General features: G+C 37.4%; 1 protein-coding gene across 1 annotated transcript; it reads right to left on the minus strand.

The window, feature by feature from the left end:
* Positions 1-7,690: 7,690 nt before the first annotated feature.
* On the minus strand, positions 7,691-10,323 carry LOC147617777 (18.1 kDa class I heat shock protein-like). The gene is made up of 3 exons (XM_086775505.1): positions 9,920-10,323; positions 9,582-9,802; positions 7,691-7,723 (listed from the first exon to the last, which is right to left on the minus strand). The coding sequence occupies exons 1-3, from the start codon at positions 10,131-10,133 to the stop codon at positions 7,691-7,693; spliced, it is 468 nt and encodes a 155-aa protein (XP_086631631.1). The 5' UTR covers positions 10,134-10,323.
* Between the last annotated feature and the right edge of the window lie 1,082 nt (positions 10,324-11,405).

Genomic DNA, 11,405 nt, shown 5'->3' on the forward strand with positions numbered 1-11,405 from the left:
ATGACTGTGCCGTATATAGGGATAGATCTGCTCGCTAAATGTGGCTATGAAGTGACAACGTGATGTATGTTTGTCCACGAGCTGCAACTTCCTGGACTGTCCACCACTCTGGAGCTGGTGTGTCACATACTCATAACGTTGCCATGGCACTATCTCTTGGTCACTTGCATCAAGATCTACCATCTGTAGATGTGCAAGTGAACCACATGATGTGCAATTTCACTCCACACAAGGGATCCTATGGAACTTGGCATCCTCCGTGCGTGCACACAAGAGAGTGGATGAAATCACGAGGACTACGAGGCAACTCTCTATGTCCACTAAGAGAACGGAACACATCATAAAAAAGTTTGAACTCAACATGGTAGCGACAACATGTGTCACGCTGACGTGAGTACCTCACAAACCAAGGCTTACACCCCTCAAATGACCTTTGCCCAATTTTAAGCTCTCGATACGATGCCACAAACTGAGAATACAACTCTATTTGGGTCATTTCAAGAAAGCAAGCACCGTGCTCAATGAACACTCCTCTTGTCACTCTCTTACGCAAAGCTTTCTTGAAAATCGTGAGGCACGACAATTCTCCTCCCAAAAACTTTCTATCAAGGCTCTAGTGGTTTCATCTAGTAGGCGATCATGCCTAGCTACACGACCACTACTCGCCCACAAAGCACCAACCTCATTGGCATCTAAACTTTGCAATCTAATAGACCCAACTCTAAGTGCATGTGGTGCTATGGAAAGGATGCAAGATGTGGCACTCACCTTACCCTTCATTTGGGAGCTACTTATGGCTGTCACAATTGCCCGTCGAGTAGCCAAAGCGTCCGCCGCAGAGTTCCTCTTCTTGTGAACTATATAGGAATGACGAACACTTTGTAGCACCACCATGCTAGCTCTCCTCTCTCTTCGTCCAATGTTGGAAAGCGCCCTGTAGTTGGCCATGTTGGGTAGATCGATCAAAGCATCAAGCACGCATGCCTGTGATGAAGGCGTGAGGTCTTTGAAATAGGAATGGAAGATTGCATGGGCACGATGATGTGCCGCTGACTTTGATAGTTCTTTCCTATCCACACGATGGGCGCCCACCAAAGGAGGGGGGTGGGTTCATGTTGTGGAAGAGAAGGGGGCTCAGGAAGGGCGGGTTCATGTGGATTATCTAAACTAAGGGGTAGTGGGGGGGAAAAGGGCGGAGGGAGAGGAAGTGGAAGAGGAGGAGCAAGGCTTGGATCATTGCCAAGGGAAGGTGCTGCTCGTTGAGGTGCTCTCTACTCTCTCTTTCTCTCAAGAGCTACCCTTTTCCTCTCCTCCTCTTGAACTTGGTGGACGGGAGGGAGTCTAGTCCTATCACATTTCTGACTCCTACGACTTTGAGAACCCATTCTCAAGGAAGCTAAGAGAGTAAAAATTATGAAGGCTCAATGACGGGATAGTTCTAGAGATAAGTGTGGGATAGTACTAGAGATGTGTGATTATATAGGAAAAATAGGTTATCCACTTCAAATCTCATTGGATTTCCTATCTAAGATTGATTGGATAATTGAGATAAACATAAAGATAATTAAAGATAAACTATTTTTCACTTAAAAATCAATATTATTAATAATATTTATTAACAAGTCTAAATATTTATCATTACTAGATATATAAATATATCTCTTATTTTATAATTATAAAATTATATTTTTTTATAATGTGTTTTTTTTAAATTTAATTCAAAAGTGTATTCTACATAAAATATTTTCAAGAAATATTAAATTTAATTTTTTTAAATTGAATAACATAAACTTTAAAAATAATATTATTGATCTAATTCTAAAATATAATCCTTTAAAATTAGTGTTTTTAAATTCTTTTATTTAATAAGTTATATATATTTTATTATTTAAAATTTTATATTTTATTTCTCTAAATTACTAAATTAACTTTTTCAAAAATATGTTTTTGAAAAAAAATAGGGAGGTGGAAAGAAGGTGCCACGTGTCACATGCATGCATAACACGTGGCATTCTCTTGACATGTGGCACTATTATGGCTTATGTGATAATTCCATGATGTGGCATGCCATGTCACCAAGTGCGAGGTGGCAAGAAGATGTCACATCCATTCACATCATTCTTACATCCATTCAAATCATTTTTACATCTGCTTACATCATTCCTACATCCACTCACATCCATTCACATCATTCCTACATCCACTCACATCCATTCACATTATTCCTACATCCATTCACATCACCCTACATCCATTAATCATTCCTATATCCATTCACATCCATCCACATCATCCTACATCCATTCACGTCATTCCTACATCTATTCACATCCATTCACATCATCCTACATCCATTCATATCATTCCTACATCTATTCACATCCATTCATATCATTCTTATTTTTTATTAAGAATTATCCATGTTTTCTCAATGCATTCATATGAGTATTTTCACATTCCTTCTCAAATTTCTCAAAATAAAATATGCTCAATATTCTTCTTTTTGAGTAAAAGATTCATGGAATTTACAAAATCAATTATACCCATATTCACTCTTTTAGTATAAACACTAATCCATTCATCTAAATGAATCATTTCCATAATTCTCATAAATTGAATGATTCTATAAAATTTATGCATAATCTTCTTTTTTTTTAGTATTGAATAATGCTCAAAACTCCACTTTTAGCATAAAATTTATTTATGCATGTACATATATATAGATAAATATAACAAAAACTCCTCTTTTCTCTATTTAAATATTTATGGATAAATACTATAAAAGTATTTTTCATTAATATAACAAAAATCATTCTTTTAGCATAAAAATGTCTATGCCTAGAATATGATGGGAATTCCTCTTTTTGCTTATTAAATTTATGCATAAAAATAAGATTTATCTTTTTTCTGGAAAATTTTACCATAGCTTCACTGCAACTTCTGAGAATGTTTAATTTTCTAACTTTAAAAGAATATTCATAATTGAAATACGATAAGAACTCCTCTTTTAAACTAAAATTTATTTATGTATACATAACATAAATTATAATCATAATTATAATTACATCTCTTGATTATTCTTAAATATCCATTCCTCATTTCAAAAAAAATTAGCATAATCATCTTCAACCTGAAAAAAATTATTATGATTTTATTAATCATAAACAAGCTTAAAGAAATTAATCATCATTTTTAACTATATTAAAATCATAAAAATATCTAATCTTTTTCTCTAGCTTGTCAAGCCTAGAGTTTTGTTTAAGATAATAGGTTTATCATTAAGAACCATCCTTCTAACAAGGATCTAACCATAAAGATGATTAATCTTTCCAAAAAGAGAGATTTAAATATAAAAACACTAATTACGCATAAAGATTAGAAATAAACCATTCAAACATTATGAATCATTAGAAAGCTTGATTTCAACAAAAACCATTTAATTGAAAGCCTCCCAAGCATTCGAGAGGTTGGGAAGGAGATAACACTTGAGAAGATAAAAAAACCATTGGATTAAGGCTTACCTTTGATTCTTTAAAGAAAGAAGTGAAGCCCACAAAGAATACCAAGTTGGGGAGGGTAATCTCCAAGAGAGGATGGAGAATTGTGAAACTCTAAAGCTTCCAAAAGTAGAGGCAAAATAGAGAGATAATAGAATTACACTAAAATGAAGATAATACTGGCATGTAATTACACTAAAATGAAGATAATATTGGCATGTAATTACTCAAAGATGAAAATACAAAGGAATGAGGGTCTATTTATAGGTGAGGAAGGCTTCAGTTTGACCTATTTTGGATAATTTGTGGACCAGTTTGGCTCACTTTTTGATCCAATTTGCGGAGGGAGGAGAGATATAAATATCTCATTTTTTGAATTAAATATGCAAGGCAATGATGAAAAAAAGGCGCCTCCTTCATGAGCCCTTTCCTTCCTTACTGAGGTGCCAAAAATTGATTTATTTTACTAATAAACCTTAATTTTTAAGTAATAAACCAGTACTTGGTCAACTCTTTATCTTATGTGAGCATTTACTCATTTTTGGGGTATTTTATTTTATTCTTTGTATTTTTGTTATCCCAACACTTGGATTAATCCTATTGGCCCTTTAGAACCTTATTTGGACCTTAATTGAAAGTTTCTGAAAATACCCTTAGGCTAAGATCTCCAATACATATATTCAGTTACTTTCTAATACACATTAGAAAATTATTTTTTGAACTTCTATTTCAGGGAAATTCATCTTAGATTTTAGGAGAAATTTTGTATCCAAAAATATCTCAAATTTGTATTATCTCTCTTTATAACATTTTCTCTCTCTAGGCCAAAACAAGGGAAAACAATGTTTTCTTGTACTTTGAATTGGGCTAAAGGGAAGGTACTTACACCTTTATATCTCCAAAGCTCGAGGGAGGAACCTTACAGGAAGCATCCAAGAAGCTAGCCAACATTCATTCATAATCAGTTCTCCACCATAGATGGTTCTCTCGACAAAGATGGTCATGTTGAAGTGTGGATCTAGTTTCCTCCTTTCATTCAAGCTTTCCCTTTGAGCTTCTAAATGTGGGATGCCAACAGTTGGAGTGACAACACAATTCATCTTTATCAATTCCAAGGTGATTCTAAAAACTTTAAGAGCTTGGAAATGGGGAAAAAAATTTACAACCTTGTAAAAACACTCCTTTCACAAACAAGTAAATTGTTATGTGTTTTCTAGTATTGGCATAAAAGTTGACAAAAGATAGAGGCCAATCTCTAGCCTTCACTTTCCGCCTTTGTTCAAGTGAGAATGGAAATTGAAGGAGGGGTATAGATAATTGAAGGATGGATTTACAAACTATGTGTTAGGATAGGCCGCAAGCTATGATATTAATTGGATTACTAGTCCACACCACTGTGATCCCATTATAGGAAAATGAAATTTTTTATTTTAGGTTTGTTATGGTGGAGAATTAATTATGAATGAATGTTGGCTAGCTTCTTGGATGTTTCCTGTAAGGTTCCTCCCTCGAGCTTTGGAGATATAAAGGTGTAAGTACCTTCCCTTTAGTTTCTGTAATCATCCCCCAATTCAGAGTACAATAAAACATTGTTTTCCCTTGTTTTGGCCTAGAGAGAGAAAATGTTATAAAGAGAGATAATACAAATTTGAGATATTTTTGGATACAAAATTTTTCCTAAAATCTAAGATGAATTTCCCTGAAACAGAAGTTCAAAAAAAATTTTCTAATGTGTATTAGAAAGTAACTGAATATATGTATTGGAGATCTTAGCCTAAGGGTCCACATTTTCAGAAACTTTCAATTAAGGTCCAAATAAGGTTCTAAAGGGCCAATAGGATTAATCCAAGTGTTGGGATAACAAAAATACAAAGAATAAAATAAAATACCCCAAAAATGAGTAAATGCTCACATAAGATAAAGAGTTGACCAAGTACTGGTTTATTACTTAAAAATTAAGGTTTATTAGTAAAATAAATCAATTTTTGGCACCTCAGTAAGGAAGGAAAGGGCTCATGAGGGAGGCGCCTTTTTTTCATCATTGCCTTGCATATTTAATTCAAAAAATGAGATATTTATATCTCTCCTCCCTCCGCAAACTGGATCAAAAAGTGAGCCAAACTGGTCCACAAATTATCCAAAATAGGTCAAACTGAAGCCTTGCTCACCTATAAATAGACCCTCATTCCTTTGTATTTTCATCTTTGAGTAATTACATGCCAGTATTATCTTCATTTTAGTGTAATTACATGCTAGTATTATCTTCATTTTAGTGTAATTCTATTATCCCTCTATTTTGCCTCTACTTTTGGAAGCTTTGGAGTTTCGCAATTCTCCATCCTCTCTTGGAGATTACCCTCCCCAACTTGGTGGCCAAAGCTTTCTTTGTGGGCTTCACTTCTTTCTTTAAAGAATCAAAGGTAAGCCTTAATCCAATGGTTTTTTTATCTTCTCAAGTGTTATCTCCTTCCCAACCCCTCTAATGCTTGGGAGGCTTTCAATTAAATGGTTTTTGTTGAAATCAAGCTTTCTAATGATTCATAATGTTTGAATGGTTTATTTCTAATCTTTATGCATAATTAGTGTTTTTATATTTAAATCTCTCTTTTTGGAAAGATTAATCATCTTTATGGTTAGATCCTTGTTAGAAGGATGGTTCTTAATGATAAACCCATTATCTTAAACAAAACTCTAGGCTTGACAAGCTAGAGAAAAAGATTAGATATTTTTATGATTTTAATATAGTTAAAAATGATGATTAATTTCTTTAAGCTTGTTTATGATTTATAAAATCATAATAATTTATTTTAGGTTGAAGATGATTATGCTAAATTTTTTGGAAATGAGGAATGGATATTTAAGAATAATCAATAGATGTAATTATAATTATGATTATAATTATGTTATGTATACATAAATAAATTTTAGTTTAAAAGAGGAGTTCTTATCGTATTTCAATTATGAATATTCTTTTAAAGTTAGAAAATTAAACATTCTCAGACGTTACACTGAAGCTATGGTAAAATTTTTCAGAAAAAAGATAAATCTTATTTTTATGCATAAATTTAATAAGCAAAAAGAGGAATTCCCATCATATTCTAGGCATAGATATTTTTATGCTAAAAGAATGATTTTTGTTATATTAATGAAAAATACTTTTATAGTATTTATCCATAAATATTTAAATAGAGAAAAGAGGAGTTTTTGTTATATTTATCTATATATATGTACATGCATAAATATATTTTATGCTAAAAGTGGAGTTTTGAGCATTATTCAATAGTCAGAAAAATAAAGAAGATTATGCATAAATTTTATAGAATCATTCAATTTATGAGAATTATGGAAATGATTCGTTTAGATGAATGGATTAGTGTTTATACTAAAAGAGTAAATATGGGTATAATTGATTTTGTAAATTCCATGAATCTTTTATTCAAAAAGAAGAATATTGAGCGTATTTTATTTTGAGAAATTTGAGAAGGAATGTGAAAATACTCATATGAATGCATCGAGAAAACATGGATAATTCTTAATCAAAAATAAGAATGATGTGAATAGATGTGAATAGATGTATGAATGATATGAATGGATGTAGGATGATGTGAATGGATGTGAATGGATGTGAATAGATGTAGGAATGATGTGAATGGATGTAGGATGATGTGGATGGATGTGAATGGATGTAGGATGATGTGGATGGATGTGAATGGATATAGGAATGATTAATGGATATAGGATGATGTGAATGGATGTAGGAAGAATGTGAATGGATGTGAGTGGATGTAGGAAGAATGTGAATGGATGTGAGTGGATGTAGGAATGATGTGAATGGATGTGAGTGGATGTAGGAATGATGTGAGTGGATGTAAGAATGATTTAAATGGATGTGAGTGGATGTAGGAAGAATGTGAATGGATGTGAGTGGATGTAGGAATGATGTGAGTGGATGTGAGTGGATGTAGGAATGATGTGAGTGGATGTAAGAATGATTTAAATGGATGTAAGAATGATGTGAATGGATGTGACATCTTCTTGCCACCTTTGCATGCCACCTCAAGCCCCCTTCTCTTCCACAACATGAACCCACCCCCCTCCTTTGGTGGGCGCCCATCGTGTGGATAGGAAAGAACTATCAAAGTCAGCGGCACATCATCGTGCCCATGCAATCTTCCATTCCTATTTCAAAGACCTCACGCCTTCATCATAGGCATGCGTGCTTGATGCTTTGATCGATCTGCCCAACATGGCCAACTACAGGGCACTTTCCAACATTGGACGAAGAGAGAGGAGAGCTAGCATGGCGGTGCTACAAAGTGTTCGTCATTCCTATATAGTTAACAAGAAGAGGAACTCTGCGGACGCTTTGGCTGCTCGACGGGCAATTGTGACAGCCATAAGTAGCTCCCAAATGAAGGGTAAGGTGAGTGCCACATCTTGCATCCTTTCCATAGCACCACATGCACTTAGAGTTGGGTCTATTAGATGACAACGTTTAGATGCCAATGAGGTTGGTGCTTTGTGGGCGAGTAGTGGTCGTGTAGCTAGGCATGATCGCCTACTAGATGAAAGTTTTTGGGAGGAGAATTGTCGTGCCTCACGATTTTCAAGAAAGCTTTGCATAAGAGAACACATGTCGCTACCATGTTGAGTTCAAACTTTTTTATGATGTGTTCCGTTCTCTTAGTGGACATAGAGAGTTGCCTCGTAGTCCTCGTGATTTCATCCACTCTCTTGTGTGCACGCACGGAGGATGCCCAGTTCCATAGGATCCCTTGTGTGGAGAGAAATTGCACATCATGTGGTTCACTTGCACATCTACAGATGGTAGATCTTGATGCAAGTGACCAAGAGATAGTGCCATGGCAACGTTATGAGTATGTGACACACCAGCTCCAGAGTGGTGGACAGTCCAGGAAGTTGCAGCTCGTGGACAAACATACACCACGTTGTCACTTCATAGCCACATTTAGCGAGCAGATCTATCCCTATATACGGCACATTAGGACCTCAATGGAGTCTTCTTGGGCCCTTTTATTTGGCAGTTTAAGGGAGTCAAACCTTTTCTCTTAAGAAGAAACGTTTTCTAATTAGAAGCTTCAAAACGGCTACTTTATTCGAATTTGAATTTTGGGGGGAAAATGGAATTTAAAATCTAGCGGATAAAACCATATCATGTAACATATCTATGGAAAGCTCTTGATGCGTAGATCACGGATCTATAATCTCCGCTCAAATCGGAGCTTGTATGTAGAAGTTATGGAGGTCCGAAAATTGTAAAATTGCCCCCCCCTTTTGGGGGAAAAAGTGCACCCTTTGACCACACTTACACCTCTTTTGCAAACCCAACATTTCAGTCCACATGACAACTTGGAGATGATGATAACTCAAATTTTCGTGGCACGGTACATTGAATGGATTGGCAAGGAAAAACACCCACTAAGAGAAGATCAACCACGCTCACTTTGGGAACAATCCAAGTGCACCTTCTAGGTTTTGCTATGACATAAGAAGAGTTACTTAAATTTGACGTCGTCTACATCAAAGATAGATCGCTACTTCCAAGATCAGCATCATATTATTGATGGAAGTTAGATCCATTGCATATCTATGACAACTTTGGAGATAGCGACGACGACGACAACTCCTCAAAATTTTGTGGCATGGCTAAGAGGCAAGTATAATAGCCTTTAATGTACCACTTCATCCATATAGCCCATCCTCTCACTATCTCTCTCTCCTCATTCATATATGCTAAACATCAGCAAAACAAATGATCATACATGTCCGTGATGTTGAACAAGCTAAGCTAGATAGCCATTATCGACAAAGGCTTCCAATCCTTTAAAAAGAGAAGTTGTCATACATTCCTTTTTTTTAAAAAAAATAAACTTTTACAAGAACACCCAAAACTGGTCCCTCTACTACACATCCCCTGTAATATAAACACACATGACGACCATCACTCGACCACATACATAGCCACACACACACAGAGAGAGACAGAGATAGAGTCTTTGAACGATTTCTCTCAGCCCGAGATCTGGACACTTCTGACGGCAGACTTGGGCTCCGGCGGGGCACTTTGGTGGGGACGGTGACGGTGAGCACGCCGTTCTCCATGGCCGCCTCCACCTCCTCCACCTTGGCGTTGTCGGGGAGGCGGAACCGTCGAAGGAAGCTGCCCTGTGCCCGCTCTACACGGTGCCACCTGTTCGAGGAGGCCGTCTCCTTCTTGCGCTCGCCGCTGATTTGCAGCACGCGCCCGTCTTCCACCTGCACCTTCACGTCCTCCTTGGCCAGACCTGCAGAGCACACACACGGGGGCACACTACTTTGCTCATGCGAATATTCGAGCAGTCAATTCCGATAAAAGCGACGGAGGAGGAAGGGGGAAAGGGGCGGGGGGGCGATATCCTTACCAGGCAGGTTGGCCTTGAAGATGTGGGAATCCGAGGTCTCCTTCCAGTCCACCTGCGTATTAGCCACCAGCCACGTCCCGGGCGAAGCTGGGGTGCTCCGGGAAGCTGGCGCGCAGAGAGGAAGAGAAAGACGGGAAGGCGAGCGAATCGAAGAGCAGGGAGTCGAAGGGATCTTCGCCTGATCTGCTCTGCGGCCGAACAAAGAGAGGGCCATTTCTTCCTTCTACTGTACTGTACTGCTGTACTGGTAACTGCTGTGAGGGCAGAGGAAGGCAGCACAGAGAGAGAGAGAGAGAGAGAGAGAGAGAGAGAGAGAGAGAGAGAGAGAGAGAGAGAGTGTATATATATTATGTAGCCGCTGTGAGGGCGCGCGAATTGAGATGCGATGAGATGAGGAGAGTCGCTCTGTGGAGGTTTATTATAAACGTAGTAGTAGCGGAGGAGGGCCTTCTTGGAGCTACTACCTGCTTCCCAAACATTCCTTTCCGAGGGTTCTAGAAGCCTCTACGTCCTACCTCTAATTTTCGCAAGGGTTCCTCCTAAGTGCTCCAAAAAAACTGGGGTTTAGTGTAAATCCAACTTCAGATTTTTGAAAATTACATTTTGAAATTTGAGTTGAAGGTAGGCGAATTTTTAAGGGTTGTGGTAGTAAAACCTTTTAATTTTCAGAATTTTCTCTTGCCCCAACTTGATGAGTGAGGAGGTCACTTTTATTCTCATTTTTTCTTGTCAAGATTATGGTCTCAAATGAGTATATAATATTACATCCATAAATATTATTAAAAAACGTACGGTGTTGTGTCATCTTGGGCTTGGCAAGGTACATGGAATAAACAACCCCTTGAGATGTACTTGAGGTTTGATATAAGTTTGGCCCCACGTATGTCAACACAATCCTCCAGGGCTTTGGTTAGCATGCATCATAAATGTAAAAAAGAGGGAGGATGTACATGAAATGAGACTTTTTGACAAAATCACAGGATATGAACCTACTAAACATTTCCACGGTGGCATGAGAAAATAATTCTACGAATTATCTTAGAGGGCCCTTTTGACGGCCCTCAAATGTTCTTGTGGACTAGACTCTCTCACAACTCATAATGGAAGTAGAGGCCTGATGCTACAAGGAAATCTTGGGAGACTTTGTCCCTTACTTGGGAGCAAAAGGAAACTCTTACATGGTATTTGTACTCCACCCTTTAGTGCTCTAATGCCTCAAGAGCACTGCAAGTGGCGTCCACATTAGACGCAACCTCACCTCTCTTCAGTGCCTTCAAGACTAGTCTCGATCTAGGCATTGTGTTGGCATAAAGATGTAAAACTCTTGAAAGGCCCCTTTTCACTCTCAGGAAGCTGACCGGAGAAAGAGACCAATCTCTTGATGGGCTTGGTTGAGAGCAACTTGGATTGTCCTTTTTGTGAAGAACGAGGAGGATGCTAAGATGTCCTTAATCTTCTAGGTAATACATGGGACTTGTAGGACGTA

Source organism: Cibotium barometz, chromosome 36 (assembly GCF_041138505.1).
Source record: "Cibotium barometz isolate CiBa-2024 chromosome 36, ASM4113850v1, whole genome shotgun sequence".
NCBI lineage: Eukaryota > Viridiplantae > Streptophyta > Polypodiopsida > Cyatheales > Cibotiaceae > Cibotium > Cibotium barometz.